The sequence below is a fragment of the Phyllostomus hastatus genome, unplaced genomic scaffold (genome assembly GCF_019186645.2).
Source record: "Phyllostomus hastatus isolate PE091 unplaced genomic scaffold, TTU_PhHast_1.1 phas_contig_432, whole genome shotgun sequence".
In the NCBI taxonomy this organism is placed as follows: Eukaryota; Metazoa; Chordata; class Mammalia; order Chiroptera; family Phyllostomidae; genus Phyllostomus; species Phyllostomus hastatus.
Window position 1 is genome coordinate 3,307,319 of NW_025333880.1, and position 26,763 is coordinate 3,334,081.

Below are 26,763 nucleotides of genomic sequence, written 5' to 3' on the forward strand. Positions count from 1 at the left end.
CTACAAGAAAAGCCGTGTTGAAATACATATATACTTTATTCAATTCACTTGATGACCTATTTATTTATTTATTGTGAACAATTTCCTGATTTCTTTTTTCTCCCTAGTTTTATTGAGTTATGACAGACATGTAACACTGTAGAAGTTTAAGGGATATGTAATGATTCAATATGTGTATAGATTGCAAAGTGATTACCACAAAAATCTTACTTAACGTCCGTGATAGATTTTTAATTTAATCATATTTCTCACAGCCTAAAAGTTAATTCATTGGCAATAAAATCATTTTGTGATATATTGCTTTCACACTTGTTACTTTTAAAGACAAAAGATAGCACTGGCTGGTGTGGCTCAGTTGGTGGGAGTGTTGTCCAGTAAACTGGAGGGTCACAGTTTCAATTCTCTCTCCCTCCCTTCCCCCCTCTCTAAAAATCAATAATTTTTTTTTAAAAAATATAAAGACAAAAGATATGTAGAACCCCCTATGTTAAAACAACATAAAAACAGTTCACATCTATACCTGTGCTTGAATTAAGACGTAGTCTGTGCTATCATTGAGTTCCTAATCTGGCTGAGGACATAAATGCATAAAAAGTAAAAGTTTGTTCTACAATATAAACAACATTTTATAGAAAAACAGTAGTGCAAACGTTTACAGTCTGTTATTTCATTGACACTATAAGTTAGGGTGCCAAAGAGGACAGTAGAGTTGATGTTGGAAAGCAAATTTGGTCAGAGGTACATTGTAAGCAACGGAGTCAGAACAAACTTTTAAGTAAGCACCCCAGTCACGATCAGGTGAATATTTTAGAAAGATCACACTAGCTGACAATGTATGGGGAGACTGGGCTATCACACAAAAGGACATAGTCCAAGTCTGAGTTTATTGGCAGTAATTGCAGTGAAATTTAATACCAGTGACAATATCAGTCGTCACTCTATTATTTATATTCTACTAAGCAATCTACGACTTCACTCTTGACCACAATCAACTTTTCAGAGAGATGCTCAGCTAGTAAAGAGAACAATAGGATATGAACTGAGCTTCAACTCAAATGTGGCACATACTTCTCAGAGAGATAATTAAAGTTTTCAGTTAAGCCCATGGCTATGAGAATAGAGATGTTTTAGAAGTAGAATTAAAGGGATTTTGTGGGGGGCAAGTTGGTTTTGGGTGGTGAGGGAAAGGGTCTGAAGATGCAGAATTGCTGGAGTTTTTTGTTTGTTTGTTTGGCTTGTTGACCCTCTGTTCTGAAGGACTGGGAGAGGGAAGTTTTGGAAAGATGGCTTTGAGTTGCCTGTGGGGGGCATCCACGGAGATGGCCAGTTCAGACCTGGAAATACGGCTCTGAAGCCCTGAAAAGGAATGAGATCCCAGATGAAGTGATCAGCAGTCTTGAATATTACATGACTGAAATCACAAAAGTAAATGAAATAACCCAGGTTCTAGGAAGGTACCATGGGTCAAGTTAATTTTTAAATTGGAAATGTCGAAGGATGATGTGGACTAAGAAAATGGATAGAAGAACCAGGTGAGGGTGATGTCAGGAAAGCTGAGAAGATCCCAGGAGGGAGAAACTGTTCGATCAAAACCGTCAAATGCTGCAGAAAACGGACCAAGGAAAGGACGTGGCTTCACAGACAGCCACAGGGGTGAACTTGAAACTGCCCAACCAGGGCTATTCACAGCTACATGGTCGACCTCCGCTTCTTTTTTTCAGAAGCCAGTGTTTCGCACTGGCGCTCTCCGTCACCGCCCCGCCCTTTCCTCCCCTCTCCGGCGCAGAGTGTAATTCTCCTCCACGGATCAATGTTTTGGGACTGGTCTCCCACTTCCCTCCCTTCCTGCTGCTTACTGTTGCCATGGAGACCTTCACTTAATTAACCCAACCTAGGGATAGCGCACTGAGCCGGGTAGAAAACCCGGCGGGAAGAGCCCAGCAGAGGAGGGCTCCCTGAGAGCAGCGGGGAAAGAGAAGCGGGCACGCCGTCCGCGAGGAGGCCTGCGACCTCCGGCTCCTGCGCTTCCTCCGCCGCCCCGCCCAGCTCCTCCTTTGAGTCTCTGGGACCCCGCACCGCGCGCCACTCTCAGCGCTCGAAGCCCGCAAAGAGCGAGCGGCGCCCCCGGGGGTCAAGGCCCGGGCGGTGTCCGGGAGGGCTGCTGGGGCGCCCGGCACTGCCCCGCCGTTCCACCCACCTCCCCGCGCTTTAATTTCCAGGTCTAAACTCTTTCCTCCTAATCTCATTGATCTCACCATTCTTAACCCCCTAGTTCTTTCCCTTATACTGTTCCTTTCTGCAGCGGTTACAAGGTGGCTCCTGGGGAGTCTCTCTAAAACAGCACGCCTCTGAGCTGCGCTCTCTGCCCTTTCTCCGCTCCGGGCGCAAATCCTATGTGATTCACAACCGAGTGGAGAGAGGAGTTGGGGACTTGAAAAGCAGTCAGCGGGAGCGAAGTTTCCACTTCGATATTCTTGTAGCACACAAAACTTCGGCATTCTACATTAAATTTAGAGCTAGGGGTAGGGTGGAGGGGATTATAGTCTAACCCCGAGGATAGAGCACTTTTGCTGAGAAAAACGAACAAGGTTAAAGCTTTACAGTTTTGTGGAGGAGTCAGTGGATTGAATTATTAGGTATTTCTTTTTAACTGGGCAATTTTATCTGGGGTAAACACTTGCTTAATAATAACTAAAGAGGATTTTGTAGGGAAAACTTGATTTAGAGAGCCTTGAACTTGGTCTTGGGTACCTACTATTAAAATAATATTTTTAAGTGTTAGGAAAACAACATATATTTCAAACACAGGTTCTTTTCTTTATATCTTAAATTGAATGTAAAAGGTCTCCAGCGACTCTAGGTTCCCCGGAAAAGTTACACCAGCTTTTCAGATGAACACATTTTAAAAATAAATTGAAATAGATTTTGAATGCCTTCCCTATTGAAGTTGCAATTTCATTAATAGTATATTAAATACTTTTCATGTACCATGTGGCACCTACTTATTAATGCCTTAAGTTCAGTTGGGTGAGCAGTCTAAATTGAAAAGTCATGAGGTTAAAGCGATATATGTAAACTCACACCACATAAAGAACATCCAATAGCTTGGTATTGAGTCTAAAAATATGCATGTGTAATTGAACTAAGTATATTTTATCTTCCAGATGGAGAAATCACTCATTCTACTACTCTGGACACAGTATGTTGTTAAGGTAAGACATTCTCGAATGTGTCTCTTTTGGAAAAATTGGGTAATGGACAGGATGCTTTTGCATTGATTACATCCATTTTGGAAAGTAAGGGGTATGTTGAAGAGAAATTACACTAAGTATTAGGCTTATTACAGAAGGAAAATTTCTTTGCTAGGTGCTGCATAAATGGGTGCACATAGATGGTATCTGTCCTCACTGCTTACAAACTGTACTGGGGACAACCAGGGGGCAGAGAGAAGGATTTGGTGGCTGCTGTTAAGGTTGTTTTTGATAGGATTTTGATAAATATATCATTCTTCTGAGTTGAAATCTTTTCTTGTTACCTAGAGAACATAAAAAGTCTGATCCTGTGGTCTATTTTTGCCTTGATTTGTAACATTTTCTGTATAGACAAATGAACCAAGGCTGTAACATGGCTTGGTGTCAAGCATGTTGCACTCAAACTTATTTTCATTGTGAATGTCGTATCAAGGATGCCTGTGAAATAATGTAATTTTGTAGCCATTACCGTCAAGGTACATGGTTGACATGCCCGGAAGGTGTGCTGTGTTTTTCCTGTGACTTTGATTTCCTTCCGCCTCCCGTGACCCTGCCTGGGAATATGGTGTTTTCTAGTTTGAGAAATATGGGTGTTAAATTTTCTTGCTCTTACTTTACTTGCCTTTCTTAATATATCCTCAAAATTATGTTTACAAATAAAGTATCCAATGAATGTTATATAACTTATGTGTAGAAATCAATAGAGCCGAAATACTTTTCAGTTATCATTTGGCATATTTTAGGTTTCATTTTTGTAAATTTGCTTATAAAATAATAACCAAGCATGCATTTTATTAGTTTTTTACCATTACTTTTCTTTTCCATTACAGATCTCAAAAAGCTTTCACTATATACCAATAAGTAAACAAACAATAACAATTTTTGTTGAATGGGAAGAATTTCCTAAAGGAGGAAGTCCTGAATTTTATTTTTTTAAATACCAACTTGTTAATAATTTGGCTCAAAAAGTAAGACATCATTTTTGACTCTTATAATGAAAAATAAGCATAGTGTAAATTTGCTGTAATGAAAAGTCACATCAGAAGTAGGAACTTAATAGTTATTGTGATTTCTTATTTTTATTTTATTAATACATAAAATATTAGCATTTTATGAAGTATCTTTGATAAGAAGTTGATCAAAACAATATTTAACTTTTTCACAAGAATTATTATTTTTTTAAGAATTTGCATACTATGCAGAGAGAAGTTATTTAAAAAGTAATATTTATGTAAAAATAATTATTCCATATTGGAAAAATTGTTCTTTTTATGAAGGAGATATGCAAAAGTCCAACTTTTGATGCATCTGACACAGAGTTAGTAAACGTTTCTTAAGCAGATGTATCTCATCATTGACAGGACGTCAAAAGCATTCCTGCAGACCCACTAACACCTCCAAACACAGCGATAACACTAGAAGAAAATGAAGACTATCATATCATTATACAATCCATAAAATATGGACACATTTTAAGTGAAAAGTCATTTCAAACCCGTAAGTAATATGTATATGTTCACTATATTACCTACATGTAAAAGGGAAAGTACAAGATAATTTGAATTCTACAGTGATTATCAGGTGTGTAATGGTAGTTGAAAAATCACATCATGATAATATTATTGTATTTTTTAAATATAATATAAAACTTAGTATTTAAAGGGAATCATAATCTAAGGTAACAATAAAATTTTCAGTTTTGGCACTTAGTGTGTGATAATATAAATAGGTAAGTATAGTGGAAATGTTACACATAATTCAGATTATTCTAAAAAATATTATAATGTAGATTTGTAATCTAATTCATTCATTCTAAATAGATACAAGAAACTCCCATATAGTCTTGCAAATATTTTATGTTAGATAATATTTCCCCACCATGGCCAATCTTTTGTAATTTAATATTCTTTGTGTTTCATTTAGATTTATTTGAAAACATACTAATTATTCTTTCTGATTTTTCAGGTGGAATCTCAACTAAAAATATTAGAATAATAGCAACAAGTACGAGTGTTTCTTTGAACTGGAGGGTGCTATCTTCCAATGACATTTCAGTGTCAATATCTCTTAATAATTCTTCACGAATTATGCAAAATAACACCATGGTTTATGAATGGAATGATTTGAAGCCTGCCACCTTATATGATCTTACTTTGGAATTTAAACAGTTCCATTTGGATTTTATAAATATACTTCAGAGAGTAAATGTTCAAGTTGAAACAGGTATATGGATATTTGGTTCATTATTAATCAATGTATTTATTATATATTTTATAGATAACATGGCAATTATATTGTTCTCTTAAAAAGAGATTCAGGCAAGTATTAACCACTATGAACTACTTGTAAATGAATTAGCATAGTTCCCCTTTCCTAACTATCTTTCTGGTATTTGGCTGATTTAGTGAACAAGCTGGATTTTGCAGTGTGAAGATGAGAACCAACTTTATTTTCCTGTTATCATTTCTTTTAAACTGAACCAAGTGTGTTCCATCTGTCTGTCTGTCTCTTTAAACTTTAGCAATGGTTCATATAGATTCCATAGCTTTTGGGGTGACTTTAAAACATCAATGAACAGTCACACTTTCAGGTATTAAAACCTCCACTAAAATCTAATTTAAACTTCTCCATTATTCACCCTGATTGGATGTGACTAAAATTAAGAATACTGCAAGGGGAAAGGGAATGTGCTTAAATTTTTTGTGGCTTCCTGTTTCCACTTCCTTCCCCCACACGGTGGGAAAGGATAGAGAAGAGGACAGAATCACAGATAGCTAATGAGAGCAATTCACTCACTGTGATGGGCTGAGTCCCGTTTTATTACTCTGTAGGAATCATCAGTGAACCACAATGTATGTTTACAAGTGAAGTGGAAAAACACTTAAATAGTAAGAAAAAGATAATAAGGTAATTAAAGCATGCCCTCTTCCCATCCTCCTGGTCCTGTGAAAAAGAAGACAACAGTTTCCTCGAAAGATCCTTTTCACATCTTCCTAATGTCGTGGGTTGAGGCACTGATGAAGCACCAACAAGAGCTAAAGTACAACACGTACTTGGAACAGGCTGACATTTCCCCCAGTCTTTCCATGGTTTCCAATTTTAGAGAAAAATGCTAAGTAACCATTCCAGTTTTTTTCTGGAAGGTGAACCCATTTGAAATGGTAGAGAACATAATTCTTAGCAAGCCTTATGTCTAGTTCTCTAAAATGAAAAGAAACCTAAAATATACTGAAATATTCTCTACCACTATTTAGAGTAAGGGACAGGAAGGGCATCCTAAGGTAACTAGACAAAGGAAAATTATCTGTGCTTTTGTTTTGAGTTATAATTGGACAATAATTCTGCATAATTAACTCTTATGGCTACCAAACCTATTTTAATTGGTAGTAATTCATTTACTACTTAAATAATAACCACTTTAGCACTTATTTGTTTGAGAGAAATATAGGACAAGTGCACTATTAATGCTCTGAGGTTTTCACAATTAACTTCTATAGATGTTAAGAAATGTGATTTTGTAATGTTATATTACTAAATTCATCTTTAATAAAGCATTTTTCTTTTGGTAGGTTCATGTTCACAAGGATGGGTAGCATTAAAAAATAACTGTTACAGAATTAGTAAAGAGAGCAAACCATGGAATATAGCTCAGCAACATTGTAAGTTGTCCTTAAATTCTGCACGCCTTGTGGATATAAAAAATGAAGAGGAAAAAAAATTTATATTTTCACATCTTAGGTCAAAGAATCAAATAATATTATGGACTGGTCTTAATGATTTGAAGGTCAGTAAATATAAAGATATACACACATTGTGATAAACAACATTGTTTATCTATGTTCATTTATTCATTAATTTATTCTTTATTCATATATTCTTCATTCAATAAATATTTATTGAGTATTTATTATAAACCAGACACTGTTTCTCTTCTAGTTTTTTCAATCTCCTTCTCCTCCACCTCTCTCTCTCTCTTTCAGCAGTTAGAGTTTCACAGCAAAAGTAAGGGGAAGGAGCAGAGATTGCCCATGTGCCCCGCTGTCTCCATACATGCATAGTCTTCCCACCACCACCTCCAGAGCAGGACGTTTGTTACAGCTGAAGAACCTGCATGGACCCATAATAATCACCCAAAGTTCATTGCTTACATGTCTGGGTCACTCTTGGTGTTCTACATTCTATAGGTTTGGACAAATACATGATGACATTTACCCATCATTTTGGTAATCACACAGAATATTTTCACTCCCCTAAAGATCCTCTATACTCTGCCTATTCATCCCTTCCCTACATCCTTCCATCTGTTTTGTAAGCATCTATTCTTTTGCTAATTTTGCTTTAATTTTGGCCTTCCCCTGCCCCCTCTAAATTCATTTGAGTGACCTCATCCATTTCTTTTTTTTACTATATTTTATTGATTATGCTATTACAGTTGTCCCATTCCCCCCTTTACTCCCCTCCACCCTGTATACCCTCTCCCACCCACATCCCCCCCTTTAGTCATGTCCGTGTGTCATACTTATAAGTTCTTTAGCTTCTACATTTCCCATACTATTCTTACCCTCCCCCTATCTATTTTCAGCCTACAATCTATGCTACTTATTCTCTGTACCTTTTCCCCCTCTCTCTTCCTCCAACTCCCCTGTTGCTTACACTCCATGTGATCTCCATTTCTGTGGTTCTGTTCCTGTTCTAATTGTTTGCTTAGTTTCTTTTGGTTTTGCTTTAGGTGTGATTGTTAATAATTGTGAGTTTGCTGTTCTTTTACTATACATGTTTTTTTATCTTCTTTTCTTAGGTAAGTCCCTTTAACATTTCATAAAATAAGGGCTTGGTGATGATGAACTCCTTTAACTTGACCTTATCTGGGAAGCACTTTATCTCCCCTTCCATTCTAAATGAAAGCTTTGCTGGATAGAGTAATATTGGATATAGGTCTTTGTCTTTCATGGCTTGGAAAACTTCTTTCTAGCCCCATCTTGCCTGTAAGGTCTCTTTGGAGAAATCAGCTGACAGTGTGATGGGAACTCCTTTGTAGGTTACTGTCCCCTTATCTCTTGCTGCGTCTAGGATTCTCTCCTTCATTTTTACCTTGGCTAATGTAATTATGCTGTGCCTTGGTGTGTTTCTTCTTGGGTCCAACATCTTTAGGGCTCTCTGAGCTTCCTGGATTTCTTGGAAGTCTATTTCCTTTGCCCGAATGGGGAAGTTCTCCTTTATTATTTGTTCAAATCTATGTTCAATCTGTTGCTTTTCCTCTTCCCCTTCTGGTACCTCTGTAATTTGGATGTTGGAACGTTGAAAGATATCCTGGAGGTCCCTAAGCTTCTCCTCGTTTTTTTTTTGAATTCTTATTTCTTCATTCTTTCCTGTTTGGTTGTTTTTTTCTTCCTTTTGGTTCACTCTATTGTTTTGAGCCCCAGTTTCCTTCCCACTATCACTATTGGTTCCCTATGCATTTTCCTTCATTTCTTTTATGGTAACCTACATTTGTTCATCTAATTTGCAACCAAAATCAACCAATTCCGTGAGCTTCCTGATCACCAGTGTTTTGAACTGTACATCTGATAGATTGGCTATCTCTCGGTCACTTAAAATGATGAGTCCTGGGGCCTTGATCTGTTCTTCTGTTTGAGACATGTCTCTCTCTCTCTGTTTTTTTGGTCTGGTCGCTCCTGCTATGGTGAGGGGTGGAGCCTTAGGTGTTCACCAGGGCTGGGCACCCCAGTCGCTAGATTGTGACATTGTAAGTGGGGGGAGTAGCTCTGTTTTCCGTGGGACCTCAGTCCCTTCTCTGGGATCCTGGGTTGCGTGCTCTGCCCGGCTCCACAATCACCCCCTCACTGGGTCTGCCAGCTGCCACTTATGTACTCAGGGTCCACCTGCTACGATCTTGCGTGCCCCAGATGCCTTACGCTCTCCCAGTTGCCTTATGCGCCCACCTCTCTCTGCTCTCCTCACCACGACCTACACTGCGACCCTCGACCCGTGCCTGGCTGCTCCTCTCCTCCCCTCCTACTAGTCTGGATGAATGGGTCTACTTCAACTTCTTGGCTGTCTGACTTCCATTCAGATAAATTCTCTATCAGTTCTAGGTGTTATTCTATCTCTAAATTGTTGTTGTTCTAATCTTGGTTGAGCGTGGAGGTACGGCGTGTCCACCTATGCCTCCATCTTGCCAGAAGTCCCAACCCCATCCATTTCTTAATTTATCACCTAACCCAGTGATTCTCAAACATTTATCTAGCATACTTTTTTCTTATGAGCTCCAGACATCTAATTTTCTTCTGATTATGCCTTTTGAAATTGTCCACAGGCACAATGTTGATGTCAACATTGCCCGGGCCTACTTGTCATCTCCTTGCACCACACCCGCTTCACTCCCTTTGTCTCTCACCTCTGTGAACAATACAGTAGTATGAACCTAAAACATGGAAGTCTTGTCCATTTTATTTCTTCCACTCCTCATATGCAGTTCTATAAAGTTCAATTTTACTCAAAGATACAGAAAGAGTTGAAGATTTTTATTCAATATCAGTGAAAAAGAGAGTGTGATGTTTTTCTCCAACATTCCAAATACTACAAGATATCTCATGGAATTTCACTTTGGTCAGCATTTTGTAGCATCACCCAAGGCATCAAACACTGTTTCCTGTCTAGTATGTGTTTCTCCCTGATGATCCACTTAATTTTGCATCCTGCTACTCAAAGATGAACCTGTTCTCCACAAGATATCTTGGTCTGCAGGGACCTGAGGCAAATTGTACCAGTTTGATACCAATTTTTCTGTGGAGCTTTGCATAACCTTGGGGGAAAGTATTGCTAATATTTAATTGCATGTTCATCATTCTCTCATTGAACTTCCTTTATTCTTTAAAAGACACAGAGTGAAGTTCTACCAGTGATCCCTCACACTACAGGTCCTTTTGGGCATCCTAGAAACTCCCCTCCCAGCTTTAGAGTTTCTTTCAAAGTATTCCAGTCAGTGTATATATTGTTGTTCCTGCTGTTGTGTGGTTGTTATAAGTGGCTTAAGTTAGAATGTTCTTTTCCAATAGTTATGGTTGCTGGTTTCTATTAAAACGTTCAGGTCATGTTGTCGTAATAATCGAGGAGGCTCTCAAACCATCCTTGTGGTTGCTGTGAATTTTTCAAAAGTGTTAAAGATGTAGTCCTGCTTTCAAGGTACTTAAAAATAACTTGGGAGGTAAATAAAACATCAAAATATCTAGACCAATTTTATTTATAATAATAGCTAAGTCCTATAGTGTCTTGTAAGTGTTAAGCAACGTCCTATGTGGTGTGCTTGTATGACATAAATGGAAATTGGGGCAGGGGAAGATTAGCATGTCCCTGTGGACACACATCAGTCTGCTCTTAACCACTGTCCTCTGACCTCTGCATTAAGCTGGTCTCTTGAGGTTGACATCAAAGTCACCTGCTGGGTCACCATCCCTGTGATAGTGTGAGAAAGTAATCACCTCTTTCACCCATGCTGAACATGCATGAGTTTGTCACTGGGCTTCAAAGACAGACTGTCATATTCATCATTGCATTTCTAGCTTCATTTGGGGCTTGGCACTCAGCGGGAACTTAATGAATGAAAGGATAATTGTCTCTAATTTCTACTTTGTGAGGTAGGTAACTCTCATTTAGTTCTCACAACAAACTTGTCATTATTTTCATTTTTTAGCTGAGGAATGTGGAGCTCACAAAGATTCTGACTCATATAGCTGATAAATGGCCATGCCAGGCCTTGAACCTGTGTCTGTCTGACCAGTACTCATGCCCTAACCACTTGAACATACTCCCCACAAGCCTCTGTCTGTAGTCAAAACTGTAATACCATGTATGCAATAAAGCAGACTGAGGAATTGGAGTGTGCTATTTAAAAAAATTTCCTTAGAATCTCTGGAAGGAGCAATTCTCTTTATTCCTCATTGATGCTACTAGCCTGGACCTGTGCTCAATGCCAGGATGACATGATAATAAAAAAAATAGATATAGTCTCTGTTTTCATAGAGCTCATTATCTCTGTAAGAACTATATTTATTTTATAAGGAGCTATTATGTGCCCGGTGTTGTATATACGCACTCTCTAAACCTCTTGGCAACCATGCAAGGAGTTATGACTATCTCCATTGTATAGGTGAAAAATTTAGTTTCTAAGAGGTTGGCAGTTGTCCAAGAGTATACAGTAGCTGGAAGAAATATTGATTAGAATCAGCTGTATCTTTGTCAAAGCTTGTACTTTTCCTACTACCCCTTTCAAGGGGGGTAGACACATGACTATCTAGAAATGCATTGGTTAAGTTGTGAGAATTGCGGTTAGGAATATTCGCCAGTCACATCCTTTAGCAGAAAGGTATCAATAACCTCTCCTAATTCATATGACTTATTTGATGACTTGGAATAAAATAACCAACATCTAATGAATAATGGGTCTGTGCCTGGCATTGTGTGAAACCTTCACATGCACTGCCTCTTTAATTCCACAACAGTTTCATGTGTAAATTGTGTCCCGCTGTTGTGCATCCTGTTTAATGTGCAGATACATACCCATTTTTACAGATGAGGAGATGGAGGCTTAGTGTGAGACTCAGCCATCTGCCACTACGTATGGTTAGTGAGTGAATGAAAGTGAACTTGTCCTAAGCCTAAAATCTTTGTAATAAGGGAAATCTATATAAATATATATTAAACTGGTTGATGATTTAACAATCTTAGAAAATTCTATAATAATGGTATGACTAATGAAAATCTTCAAGTACACTTATTTGAAGATATGAACTTTTCCTTTAAATTGGTGTAATTTGTGTATCTTATTACAGAAAGAAGGTCACCTCACATGGACAGATGGATCATCTTATGGTCTTAAGAAAAATGAACTGTTTTCTTTTATACTGCTACCCAAGAATGAAACAGATTGCTACATTTTACAGCAAAATGCAACTGGATCAAACTATTTTTTTGCAAGATTTTTCTGTTATGTTCCATTGCCATATATTTGCAAATATGAATGTAATTATTTTATTAGTATTATATTTATGTACTTCACTCTTATTATTTAAAAATAGAATTATAATTTGTGATTAAAATAATTCTTTTTAAATATCTCTTTTAGCACCCTCTCTGCCGGAAAACCCTTTGATCCATATAAAGGATGTTGGAACTACTGAAGTTGTATTTAGTTGGAATAATCTGAATGGTTGGAGTACTTTGAATAAGTGGCTGAAATCAGGATATAAAATTACCCTTAAATATTATTTAGATTATACAGAACAACATTTTGAGAGCATACCCCCAAACACTACAGAAAAATCAATTACCCGACTGTCTCCTGGCCGTGTTTACAGATTTTCACTGTTCATGATAAATGAATGGGAGGCAAGAACTACACTAAGTCCGGTGTTACTTGTTGAAACACGTAAGTTACAAGTCATCTGAAGTTATACTTTTTCAAGTATTTAATATGATTATTTCCTGAGGGTCTGGTATTTTTTCATAACACTGTGTACACCTGTAACTTTACCACTTTTAAATGACAATGAATCTGTTTAAAATTTGGTTCCTTATGTAAACCTATAAGGAACTATATCTTCTTTGTCATCAGCTAGACTGGAGCCCAGTCTATAGTAGATAATCAATAAATTTCTGTGGAAATGGATTTTTTTACATGTGTTAATAGCAAAAGGTAAACAGACATGTATCTGGACTTTGAGAGGATTACAATGGAGAGAATTAGTGAGGAATAAAGTAAATGCAAACAAAACTATATTGCAAAATGTAACCTAAATTCTCACTCAGCAGTGTGTTTAATAAGTGCTTTCTAGAATTCAGAGGGTGGGTGATAGTGGAAAACTCGTGGAAAGGAGAGGCTTGGACTCAAAGTTGAAGGATGAAACACATAAGCAAATATGTAGAGATATACATTTATGGAAAAAGAATAAGGGAGACTGACTGGAGATTTCTTTGGGCATAAGGGTAAAATCAGCTTGAGAGGTAGTGGTAACAGATTTGGAAGTGCCAGAGTTCTCTGTCTCAGATGATTGGACTTACCTTACAAGCATGGATATCAGTTAAGACTATAGGTTTTTAAGACTTATTCTACCTTCATCAATGTACTCTTAACACATTATCTTAACTCAGTCCTCAATTCTGAGAGTAGCGATGTAGAAATGAGGAAATTGAACTGCAGAAAGGTTAAGCAAACTGACTAGAGTAACTGATTTGTTTAGTAGATCCAAACAGGAACCCATATGGTTTTATTTTAACTCTTGAGATGTTGCTTCTAAAGAAAGAACCAAGAAGAATGTGTATATTCGGAGCGTGGGGAATGGATATGGGTTTGTGACTGATATGTGCAAGATGCTGTTTTAAGAAAATTAATCTTTAAGGATTAAATAGGGAAATCACAAGCATGCGGATAAAATGGTTTGTGGTGGGGAAATATTTCTGAAACAGGACAAGTGCCTGAGTTCCAGGGATGATGGGGGAACGAAGAGTGAATACTGTGAAGTCCCTGCCCTCTAGTCTGACAAGACAGAAGAGGGAAAAGACATGTAACATATGATTCCTGAACATCATAAGTGCCATTTCTGTGGTGCTTGCATTAAAAATAGTGATGGAATAATAATGTGTCACACATGGTGCCAAGTGCTTTCCATTCCTTATCTCATTTAATCTTCATGATAACTTTACCAGGCAGCTATTACTATAATTTCCATTATTTATAGTCAAGAAAGGTGAGGCTGAAAGGCAGTAAATTACTCAGAGAATGGAACTAGAGAGTGTAAGAGCTGGTACTCACACCCAGTTTTCCAGTTTTTGCTATTACAGAAGTGCTGAGGAGCAAGTGACTGTTCTGGCCAGCCATATCACTAATATCATGCATTTTTATCTTCTAGGCCCATTGTCAGTCCAAAATTTCACAGTTCTGCATGTGACCCCAACAGAAATATTTTTACACTGGGATCCTCCAGACCCTGAGTCTTTTCATCATTATCTTGTAACTACTTTGGATGTCGAAAATAATAAGTCAGAAGAGGTGTTTGTTGAAAAATTCAACACATCAACAACAATTAGAGGCCTCAAATCTTTTCATCATTATTTGATATATCTGTTCAGTGTAGCAGAAAGAGGAACTTTGAGCTGCTCTGGAAAACCTATTTCTACTATCACAGGTAAGTGTGGACATGTTTTGCTTTTTAATAAAAAAATAAACTGCCTATGTTGGAATATTATTTTGATAAAATGTAATTATTCTGATCCTTTATAGTCTCAGTTGAATATTTGCTTGAATTGTGAATCACAATTTTAAGTATGGATTCTAAATAAATAAATTTATTTAGATTTAAGCATCTGCATTGTTCCTACCAGAGTTCCTAGAAGATATCTTGCTTATCATAGCCTTGGATAGAAAATAAGTTTTCATAAAATATAAAGATTAGTTCACCCAGTTATATTTAATAACACTAAATCCAACAAGCATATAGACTGCACGTTTAATGTTTTACTTTGTTCATTTTCTCACACAGTGTGATTACTGACCACTAGGGGGCAGTTGCATCCTAGGACTTTGGGCCAAGACACTTCTCCACTCACACATGGCAGTTTTAGAATCCTTGTCTAAAACAAAATCATTAATTTATCTTTTATTTAAGCATTCTGTTAACCTCCTTAAGTATAAGTCAGTCTTTTTTGTAATGATAAAACACTATTGTATGAAACAGTGCCTAACTAAACACATATTCCCTTTGTGGGTAATGTATGTATTGCATGTGTGTTTGTGTATTAAACATGCACTCATGCCAAGTTCTTTGAAATCCCACTGTTAAAATTTAAACACACTAGAGCTGAGATGTAAAACCTGCATGTTCACAGCCATAGAGTAATTAACCTTCTTACACTTACTAGAAATACTTCAGGTTCTTGGAAAATAATATCAATAAGAAAAGATATCATTTAATGTTTACTAAACTGCAAATGCTTCATTTATATGTATTCAGTGTTGCAAATCCTAACCAAAAGAATTTTTCGTAGATAGAATATATTTTTTCTTCCCTGAGCTCAGGCAGAGCATCCTTCAGTTGATAAATGCTAACTGATAGGCAGACTTGGAGTATTTCTCATAGATGCATTAATTTTGAAGTCATTGTCTGCACACAGAATCTTGAGTCATTTGCTATGTATGCTAACTGTAAGCTGACACAGCAGTGCATACCCAGGATTTAGGAACGCAGTCCTTTTTTACCTACCTGAGGTTGAGGCAATATTTTTTGTTTTATTTGTTATTTACTAAACAATTATTTTTTAGTATCTGGAACTACAGTAGGGAGTAGAGATGCAAACATGAGTAAGACCTGCTCTCTGCCTTCACTAAAGGAGTGAGATGAGTAAGTTAAAAAAGAGTAATAATGCTGTATTATAATTACTGTTATAGGGGCTATGCTCTGGATAACATGGAAACATGGAGAGGGCTCAGTTAACCCAGACTCGGGGTACAGGGATAGCCACAGGAGTCTTTCTGTGGAGGATTGATGCTCTGAGTCATTAAGGAACAGGAGTGTGTCAGGTGGGAGTGGGGTGGCAGAAGAATGTTGCAAGGATAGCAAACAGTTGCCCATAGGCAGAGAGGCCCAGGCAGGCATCAATCTAGCCAGACCTAGGAAAGCCTAGGATAAGGCTTTTGGAGGATGGGCATGTGACCATTAGGAAACTGAAAAGACATTGACATCCCTGGGGTACAGAAGGGCATGTGGAGAGAGAGTCTAGAAAGTGTAATCTAGACTCATAACATGAAGGGCCTTGATAGGTATTGAAAAGTATATTTTTATTGCATAAAATTTCACTTCTCTGGGGCCAGGGAGCCTCTGAGAGGGTGGGAGAGTGAGCAGTCCCCTCCTGTAAACACACACAGGCGTGCACAGAGAGCTCTGCACTTGCAGGGCTGTCACAGACTTGCCAGCCGTCACCGTTGCCCCGAGCTCCGCTTCCGTGAGGTGCTCAGTGGATTTCATTTGAATCCTCCACTAAAGGAAGTGTTTTTGATAGATGTTTAAGTTTTGCAGCTATGTAAGAACAAAGATATAACACTGTTTTACCCTGGAATCTTGTGAACAGTTTTTCTAATTGAATTATGCTGGCATTTTCTGATAATTTTACATAAATAATCAGATTCAACACTTAAAGCCAGGTCAGCAACGATTTTGTGAAATTAAGATATAGGCTGCGCAGACTACAGGTCTGGCCAAGAATGATATTTTCTTGAAAAATTAAAATGCAGTGTCTAATTGTGTTGATAAGGAAGTAAACTTCAGAATGGATTAAAGATCTAATTATAATTTCTTCAAAGTAATTATGAAAATCACAATTAATTCTTTAAAGATTATTTAAAATAAAACTATTGAACAGTTTAGAATTCCATAATCATCCTTTTCATAATGAACTAATGATTCATCATTGTCCTTGGGAACTACTAAAAGTTCAAGGAAAGCACATAACAGAGGACAAATAATCAGGATTAAAAGGAAGGTTTTATAAATTCCAGAGTGTTATAAGTAAAGTCACAAGGCTTGAAATTCAAATAAATTGTATAAGGAGATAAACTAAATTATTTTCTTTGGTTTGCAATAGAGGATCAAGAAAACTGCCCTGGCCAGTGTGGCTGGATTAGTTGATTGGAGCCCCATCACCAAAAAGGTTGCGGGTGTGACTCCCAGTCAGGGCACATGCCTAGGTTGTGGGCTTGATGCTCGGTTGAGGAACTTGCAAGGGGCAACAGCCAATGTTTCTCACATCTCTCTCTTTCTTTTCCTCATTAAAAGAATGAGAAAATGTCCTTGGGTGAGAATTGAAAAGAAAGAAAAGAAAAAATTCTACGATTATGTTTTACATTTATTGTAAATACCATAATTTTCTCCTTATTTCTAAATGTGTCATACCTTTCAGAAATTAGAAAGGTAGTATAATTTAAAGTTGCAATTATCTTTATGATAAATACCAGTCCCAAGCTTTAAAAGCCATCTATATGTTAATGATGCCTAAATTTATACCGCGAGCTCAGACCTTTCTCCTGAACCCCAGACTTAAATACCTAACTGCCTACTCAATATATCACATTTGGCAATCTAAGAGACATTTTAAATTGAGCATGTCCAAAACTGAACCACAAATGCGCCCACCCAAACCTGCCTCACTCACAGCCCTTTCCACATCAATGCACAGTCATTTCTTTCATCCAGTTGTTTGGGCCAGAACCTGGCGGGTGTTGTTAACCCTTGCGTTTCTTTCACAGCCTACACTCAATCGGTCAGGAAATCCTGTCGGTTCTGTCTTCAAATTAACCCAAATCCCAATACTTGTCCCCACTTCCCTCAGGGCTCTCATCACCCTGGCCGCCACTCTCACCCAGGTGACTGGCCTTGCTTCCCTATTTCCAACACTGGCCTTCTCTGTAGACTGCTATTAACATAAACAGCCCAAGCGATTCTTTATCATGCAGGCAAGATTATGCCTCTGCACATAATCCTGTAGTTGCTGCCTGTATTATTCAAAGTAAAGGCCTATGAAGCTTTGTGTGACCTGGTGCTCCGTTAACCCCTGGCCTCATCCTGTTATTCTTTCTCCATTCACTCTGGCTTTCTCTCTGTGTTTGGAGATGCCAGGTAAACTCCTATTGCAGGGCTTTTGCATTAGATGTTTTTTCTGCCTGGAGCTCTCTTCTCCAGAATCCTGTGTGTCTCACTCTCTCATCAAGTATTTTGCTCAAAATCTCATCTTTTCAAAGACACCTGCCCTGAATTCTCTATGTAAACCATGACTTCCTTCCTATAGGCACCCCACTGCTGATCTCCTGAACTGTGGTTTACATTTTCCTTTAGTGCTTTTTGTATTTCAAGTACTGTGTAATGTAAACATTTGGTATATGTGTTGTTTGTTGTCCATTTCCAGCTCCACAAGGCAGCGACCTTTGTGTTTTTACTGATGCACTCTGCATGCCCAGGAGAATGCCTGGCACATAGTCGGTGCCTGTGTATATTGGATAAGGGGCTGAATAATTTCAATAACAGGAACATTACCCTGATAAACCGCTTAAAAATCTAAAGAATTTGCAAAATTCCATCTATTTTCTGTTGACATATAATGTTTGTTTTTAATCATATTGATAAATCTTACATAGTAATAAGACATATTTTTCTCCAAAATGACTTCTTTTTAAGAGAAGGTAATGTTAAGATTTGTTTAAATTACTTTAAATACTAATTTACATTGAACTGAGATATTTTTATTCAATAGAATGAGTGCTGCTGACAATAAACTAAGATACGTATTTATTTATCTATTTCTCCAAGGCATAAATCCACCTCAGAAAGTTTATGCTAACCCTGAAGATGTGGGAGAGGACAGTATAATTCTTCAGTGGGAATTCCCACAAGATAGCCACGAGGTCTACATTCAAATCAAATCCATACCAGATGCAAAAGAAGTCATGAATCTTTTTGTCAAGGATGACAATAGGTCCAAGATTGATAATTTAATCCCTGGGATGACGTATGACATTGGAATGGCAACGGTGATGAATGGGAATTTGAGTGAGCTGGTAACGATTCAACAAACTCTAAGTGAGAACCAAATACTTTTCATTCATTATTAGCAGGTATTTGCTGATCTTGGGGTACTATAAAATATTCCCTATAGACTCCTTGGGGAGTAGGTTTCACCTTTTTTAAGTAGATTGTTGGTGTGCTTTACCTAGTGGTAGGTAGCCTCAGGACCTAGAGTGATTTTTATCCCTTTTGTCTTGACAATGCTCCCTGCTTGTATAAAGGCAGCATCATTTATGATTAACTTGATCCTAAAGCCACACTACCTAGGTTTGAATCTGGGTTCAACTCTTTGAGTAACTCTGGGCAATGTGCTCAACCTGTGTATGCCTCAGTTTCTACACTTACAAAATGGGAGAAAATAATTGTATATGCCATGGGGTTCTCTGAGGATAGTGGACTTGGTAAATGTAAGAACTCAGAATAGTGCCCGACACATAGCTGCATGCATTTATAATTGTCACTATGTTAACAAAGGCATGCTGTGGCATGCTGGAAGGAAATATTGACAGTATGTGAAAGTTTAGGGCCAAACAAGCAAAAAATTTCCCTGTCCTTTCTCAAAAGATTAATTTACTCAATGAGTAATCATTGAAAAATCTATTAAGGAAACACAGTTTAAAAAGTAAAAAGAAAATTTATGAATGAAATAATATTTATACATATTTATACATTGTGATAAACATTAGGGATGAAAATGCAAAGTGATGTGATAGAGGGTGATTGAAGAGGGGAGGAGAGTTCTGTTGTAAACAGGCTGTAAGAGAAGAGTTACGTTTGAGTGGGTACTTCAGGGATAAGGAGCCAGAGTGGAATTAGATGGGAGAAGGATACTTTAGATATACACAGCTAGCATGAAGGCTGGACAACAGAAAGAAGTTTGGTATATCTGAAAAAGAAGGCCAGAATGTGTGGTGCCTGATGAATAAGGAGAAAGGTGTTAGGAAATGAGACATTCAGGGGTCAGATCACATAGGCCTTACAGTCTATGCTTGTGAGAAAGTTTCTCGAGAGGCGATGGGAAGCCGTTGAGGGTTTTCTGCAGGAGAGTGACAGTGTGAACTATGTTACAAGCTACATGCAAAGAATGGTTTGTGAAAGGGCAAGGAAACTGGGTAAGGGGTTGTTGTAGAATACAGACAAAAGGTTGTGGTGGACAAGATGGGAAAGGGCAGATACATTTTATATTTACGGGAGTAGATGGTCCACACTTTAATGCTGGTGCACTGATGATAAATAAAGGAGGGGAGAAGCTTAGGGTTTTGACTTGAGCAATTTGGGTGGATAGTGGTGACTTTGAAGAAGGAAACATCATTGGACCTCACAGGCCTTGTGGCTCTCAGTAAGGGCAGCCTGGTGGAAAGATGATTGGTCCCCCAAAATTATATACCAGCAGTGTCTCCCCTCAGCTAGCATCAAGTCTTCCTGTTTCATCCTCCAAAGACTAAAACTAAATTCATGAATGGCACTTTCATACTTAATTTTCTAAGAAAATCAACATAAAGATAATTATCATAGAAAAAAGCTATGAAAAAGAAAACTGCTAAGAAAGAGCTATTGCTGAAAACTTATTTCATGCCTATGATTTATTGGCAGAATGGAAGTGCTAAAATTAGTATGTATAAATGGGAAATGAACTCTAGTCTTACATCTGTCAGTTATTAGCTGTATGAGGTTAGAGTTTCTCTATATTGTCTCGGTGGCTAAGTTATCTCTCTAAAATGTTAGATCAATGAGTACACTTTAAAATTGTCTTCCAGCTCTAAGTCCTATTCTTTGACTCTAGGGAACTTAGCATATTTTCACCCATCTTCCATCTAAATTATAAAAATGTTGCTTCCTTTTTCTAGATAGTGATCTCTTTTGAATTTTTTTCAGCTCTGTATCTTTGGGTATAAGCACAGTTGTTAATTAATTTAAGCAGTTATTTGTAAAACTGCTCTCCAACATGGAAGCTAAAACTTGGATTAACACCTATAAATTTTAGAAAGAATAATGAAATATTGGGGTTTGAAGGCAGAACAAAGACCTTCTTGCCAATCTGATACGCAATTTTCATTACAGAGCCTCTGATTCTTTTTAGTGCGTTCCTGTCATTGTCCTCTAGCAGGGGATCCCAGAGCAGATGGACTCTCAGGTTCCCAGGAAAGGCCATCAAATGTTTGGAAACACCCATTGAGTCCCCTGGGTCCATAGTTCCTTTCTTTCTGGTGAATTATATGTAGTTCCTTTGAGCATTTCACTATTTCCTATAATCTTATTGGCCTTATTATCCAGTTCTTAAGCTTGATAATCACTTTTGGCATCACCAGATTATTTATCGTTTACCATTTGTACTTATCTCAAGATGACAAAACAAATATTAACCTATTCCAAGGTGCATGAGTAGAATTGATGCTTTCCATGCATTCATTCAACCAGTATTTGTTGATAACTGTTATTTACTATGTTCAAATTTTCTCTCTCCCATACACTTTAAGGCAATTGAGCACTGAGGGGTATTTTCCTTTTAATGAACTTTTACAGACATGTAGAAGGAAATCAAATTTACATATTCTTTTGTTTCCCTTTCTCCTTTGAAACGTCTCTCTCTGTCTGCCTAAATTATTCTGAAAATAACTAGAAAAATTTGATTTCCAGTTATTATTATGCACCTTGAAACATAAATTGTTTCTTTGGGAGAAGTCCGTCTTACAGCACGGGCCTTGGGACTGGATTGCTCGTGTTAGAATTCCAGCTCCACAATGATCAGTTTACATCCTTTGGGAAGTCACTCAAACTTTTTGGTCCTCCATTTCCTTCTCTCTAAAATGAGAAAAATAAGAATCTTATCTACTTTTTGAAGTTCATAGGGCTCAGACACCGAGCAAGCACTGTGGGAGTGTCTGTCATTGTTACGGCGTTTATTTTTCCGTGGGCGTGGCGTGGAGGCGTGGAGGCGTGGAGGAGCTGTGGCCATTCTCAGTGGGACAGCACGCTGCTCCAGCTATGCACGCGGGCTCCTTCTGTTGGAGGAGTTAACTGTACCCACGTCTGTTGAGGGAGCAAGAACTGTAGGGGAGCTGGTGTTCGTGTTTTCTCTTTGCCGCTTGGTGTAGAATACATTTTAATGTAGACTGGGCATTCCTGAGACCTCATTTTACCTTGTCTGTAATAAAAGCCTTTGAATTTAGCCTAGTTTAGTTTATCTTATAGTGAAAAGACATCACACAGCCCCCAGTGCTAGAGCTTCTTTTGAAAGAGCTTTTGAAGGGAATGGTTGAGAAGAGAGGTCACAGAACAGTGGTGGAGACCCACCAGTAGTCCCCAAAATATGTCAATAGCTTTTATTTTTTAAAAGTGAAATCTTCTCCAACTTGAGTTTCCAGAGGTTCAGGATATAATTTTGAAGAGAAGGAAGAACTTTGTCTTACTCCACACCGTTTTAGCCTTGGGGAAGCCTCAGGTTTAATGTGTCGTGTGTTAAGGCCATTGGCTCCATTTCCCTGGACAAGTGAAGCTGAGGGAAAACTCCCACATTTATCACTGACTCCACATTCAGAACTTAAACTAGACTCTGCCTATTTAAAGTTGTGTCTCTCCTGGGACGATGTCTTTGGCACCCAAGAACATGGAAATGAATTGTTTCCATGACTACACCATCACTCATTTCCAGTCCCCAGATCTTTAATTGCTGCTCAAGGCACATTTAGAAACTTTCGCAGATCACTGCCCACAGATTCAGATGGATTGGACACTTGTGGGATGTCATCCTATCCTTAGAAAAGCCACATTTACTTTAAGAGCTTTGTAACTGAGGAGAGCTGGATGGAATTTAAAGAGGAAACCTACAATAAATTAGTTATGGAGAGAAAAGGAGAAATTAAGATAACTGCAAAAGGAAAATCATGGTAAGAGTGCCTTGAAACCCAGTAATATACCATATGGAAATTTTTTATGGTGAGTATATTGAACATTTTCTCATAACCACCAAGAATAGAAGAGGCAAGAAAGTTATATGTTACAGTTGAAAAAACTGATGGATATATTGCACAGATTTTATGTTCTAGAATGCCAATAATATGTGTGTGCCTAAATCCTTTTACACAATGCTGGCTCTATGTAAAGTAGCAGAAACACACTAATAAATTTTTAACAGTAACTTAGAACAAGTTCCAGTACATGAAACCAGATGTCACCAATAAAACTGAAAAGGCCATCTAATTATTCTCTGGAGGAAAGAAGCATTTTTCAGAATATGTATTTTACAAGAAGATATGTACTTGGAAGAAAGACAATATAAGGATATACTGGATGGTATCCCAGTAATCCACAGAGAGTTGAGATTAAAACTGACCTGTAGAAAAATAGTGTGAATTAAAATTGTCCGAAATTTCAAATCTGCTCTAAATAGCACAGTAGAAGACTGAGTTAAAGCTGTTTAAAAGAGATCAGAGAGTATAAAATGTCCTCCAAGCAGTTGCTAGAACTGTGTTTCTAAAAATGAAATGAAAGGTCTCCTCAAAACCCCTGTGCCTGCAGGATACTCTCAGATGGACAGCATGCAGAGCCTTGCACAGATAGCATCTGGCCTCGGAGTTGGCCCTTCCAGGCCTTGTCCCCATTCCTCAGACACCACAATTTTAACCAGCTTGAGAGTGTGCCTGACACAGCTCCAAGCACTTTATATATAAATATAACCTCTCATTTAATCATCACGGTGATCCTTCAAAGTAGATACTAGTCTCCTTACCATTTTAGGGACGAAGAAACCAAAGCACAGAGTGACTAAGTAATGTGCCAAAGACACTCAGCTAATAAAGAGCAGAAAGAAGCCCTGGCTGGCGTAGCTCAGTGGATTGAGCGTGAGCTGGGAACCAAAGTGTCCCAGGTTCGATTCCCAGCCAGGGTACATGCCTGGGTTGCAGGCCATAACCCCTAGCAACCGCACATTGATCTCTCTCTCTCTCTCTCTCTCCCTCCCTCCCTTCCCTCTCTAAAAATAAATAAATAAAATCTTAAAAAAAAGTTCCAAAAAAATAAATAAATAAATAAAGAGCAGAAAGAACTTGATATTCCCAAACACATGAGGATGCCCTCTTTGGTTTCCATGCCTGCGTTAAATATTCTCTTTGCCTGGAATTCCCTCCTTCTCACTGCCTCTCCCCCTCACACGCACTCTTTTTGCTAGCCTCGTACTATCCTTTAAGACTCTGATAAAACTTTACTGACTCTGGAAAGCCTTCCCCAACTAGCTCTACTAGAATTGTTATTTCTTCCTTTCTTCTCAGCAACTTTTTGTTCATGTCACCATCTCAGCTCTTGAGACAGGATAGGATCGTGGGCTGGGAATGGGAGAACACCGGTGTGCAGGCAGCCAAGTCAGGACCAGATGGCCAGAAGGAATGCCAGCTAGGCTGACTGCAAGAATGTTACCATCCCCACCTCCCTATTTAAACATGCAGAGGTAGTTGATTTTATATCCCTTCTAACTGTCAATGTGGAAACTACTGACCCACGTGTGGGGTTTTTAGTTGAATTTATTGGGGTGACACTGGTTAATAAAATTATACAGGTTTTAAGTGTACAATTCTATAATACATCAACTGCATATTGTATTGTGTGTTCACCACCCCAAGTCAAATCTCCTTCCATCACCTTTATCCCTGCGCCCCTGCCTTCTCTCCACCCTGTTACCTTCTTCTACCTCTTTCCACCCCGCTTCCCTCAAGCAATCACTGTACTGTCAAGGTGACTGCTATATGACCTCTCTAGGGTGGTGATAATGAGCAGTCTGCCACGTTGCCCCACACCATGGCACGAACAAAGTTATGAGGCAGTGCAGCTGCAGAAAGCAGTCACCTGCCCCTGAAATGTAAAATTCTGCAAGCCTGCTTTTTGCAAAAGAAGCAATCCTTTCATGCAAGCCTGCCTCGTCCCCAGGTTATAAAAACAGCCAAGCAGAGCCAGCCCCCAGTGCAGTCCTCTGCGCTGCCTCCCTTGTGCTCTAGCATAAACTTAGTAAAATCAGCCTGGAAATTTCTCTGGGGTTTCCTCTCAATTTGTGTCCTAAAACCGGTAACACTCTGATCATCTGGGTTTCTAGTGACATGTGCACCTATTTCTTGAGATTGGGAGCTCTTGGAGTGCAGGACCCTGGCCGAATTTATTTCATTTGAGTACCTGGTCTAGTACATAGTTCTTAAAAGAATTTGTTTAATAAATGAGTACAAAGAAGAAAACTTGGAAAATCTCAAAGTATATTTTTGAGACTACTACTGCAAATCAAAAAAACGAAAGTTAATTATGTACTTCTAGTATACATGTACATATATGGTCTGCCAAAATGTCTGCCTGTTTCTCTGTCTAATGCTGACATAGAAAACGTAAGTTTAATGCATGGACATATAATATTTTCACAAATTCTAACAAAACAGACAAAATGCAGAGAAATATGCTTGAAATTTGAAAAAAAACACTAATGATAAATCTCTCTTTTTATTTTTCAGAGCCCAAACCAGTGCAAATTGTTATTCCTTATGAAAGTTATAGTACTTCTGTAATCTTATTTGTTCAAACACCTGATGGTGGAGTGTTTGATGGCATACATGTTCTAATTGAAGGAGGGCCAAATCTAACCATGCCTTTGAAACATGACAACAAAATAACTGTTGCCAATTTAACCCCAGGCACAGAATATAATTTCTCTGTTTCTGCCATCAGTGGGACCAAATTCAGTAATGCATATCATGTGCCTGCAGTAAAAACATGTAAGTATTTTAGGACTTGCGTAAGTTTTACCTTCATGTTGATTTTGTGTCACATATCAAATTAGTAGACTATCTATGCTCACTGTAATGCAATAGTTTTCAAAGATCTTTTAAGATAATTGCAAATACCTCACTGCTAAGCCTGATCTTTTATTGCCCAATATATGGATAGAGCTAACGCATAAAATTGAGGGCATGAATTTTAAAAATCTATCCATTAACAAAAAAAATCTTTGCATATTAATCAGAATTTTCAACGCCTTAATCCAAAAGCAAGGCGTGTGGATAATTTCAGGCAGGTGAGGAGGACTAGATTACATTATTTGAAAGTGTCTCTCAAAGTATAATGTCTAAGTGCTTGCTCTTCCCATGCTGCATTTGTCTGGAAAGAACTAGTGTGTGTATTCCTTACCTCTTTGAATATTTACAGTTAATACATGTTATATTTGTTTATATCAGTACTTACATTTGGAGATTCATATTGTTTTTGATTTCTCTTTTTTCTCCTTTTATTGAATTTATTGGGGTGACACTGGTTGACCAAATTATTCAGGTTTCAGGTGCACAATTCTGCAAGACGTCATCTGTACACTGCATTGTTGTTCACCGCCCAAAGAATAGTCTCTGTCCATCACCACATATCCCCCTGTACCCTCCTCTACCTCCCCTCACCCCTCTCCCCAGCAATCACCACACTGTTGTCCATGTCCATGAGTTTTTTCTCTTGTTTTTCCCCTTTTGTGCTCAATCCCTCCACCCCCAGCCCCCTCACCACACCAGCTGTCAATTTATCTTTTTTAAAATTTACCAAAAAATATAGAAATATTAATTTTGAACATTTATAGCATGTATATTTTATCTAAGATATTCATCTAGTATATATAGAAATTAATGGTACAGAGTAATAAATACCATGCAAATATCACATGGCATTCTAAAAACATTAAAATTTCAACTATACTATGTCCAGGTTCTTTATGATTTCCTCTTTCTGTCTATAAATCTTCACATATATCAGACTACCATGAGTCTTCTTTCTTCCAAATTATAATCCTTCCATTGCTGTTTAAATTTAACTCTTCCATAAGATACTTCCAAACTGATGTCAGAAATCATATTATTCCAACAGCATTTTAACATTTATAACCATCTCAGTAT

General features: G+C 38.0%; 1 protein-coding gene across 1 annotated transcript in view; it reads left to right on the plus strand.

The window, feature by feature from the left end:
• The first annotated feature begins 14,306 nt into the window (after positions 1-14,306).
• The window catches only part of LOC123822834 (tenascin-R-like), a 36,336-nt gene continuing 23,879 nt past the window's right edge, over positions 14,307-26,763 (plus strand). The window contains exons 1-3 of the mRNA XM_045844980.1: positions 14,307-14,434; positions 18,605-18,874; positions 25,345-25,605. Of these exons, the coding sequence (XP_045700936.1) occupies positions 18,742-18,874; positions 25,345-25,605 (394 nt within the window). The 5' untranslated portion in view covers positions 14,307-14,434; positions 18,605-18,741. The remainder of the gene's footprint in view (positions 14,435-18,604; positions 18,875-25,344; positions 25,606-26,763) is intronic.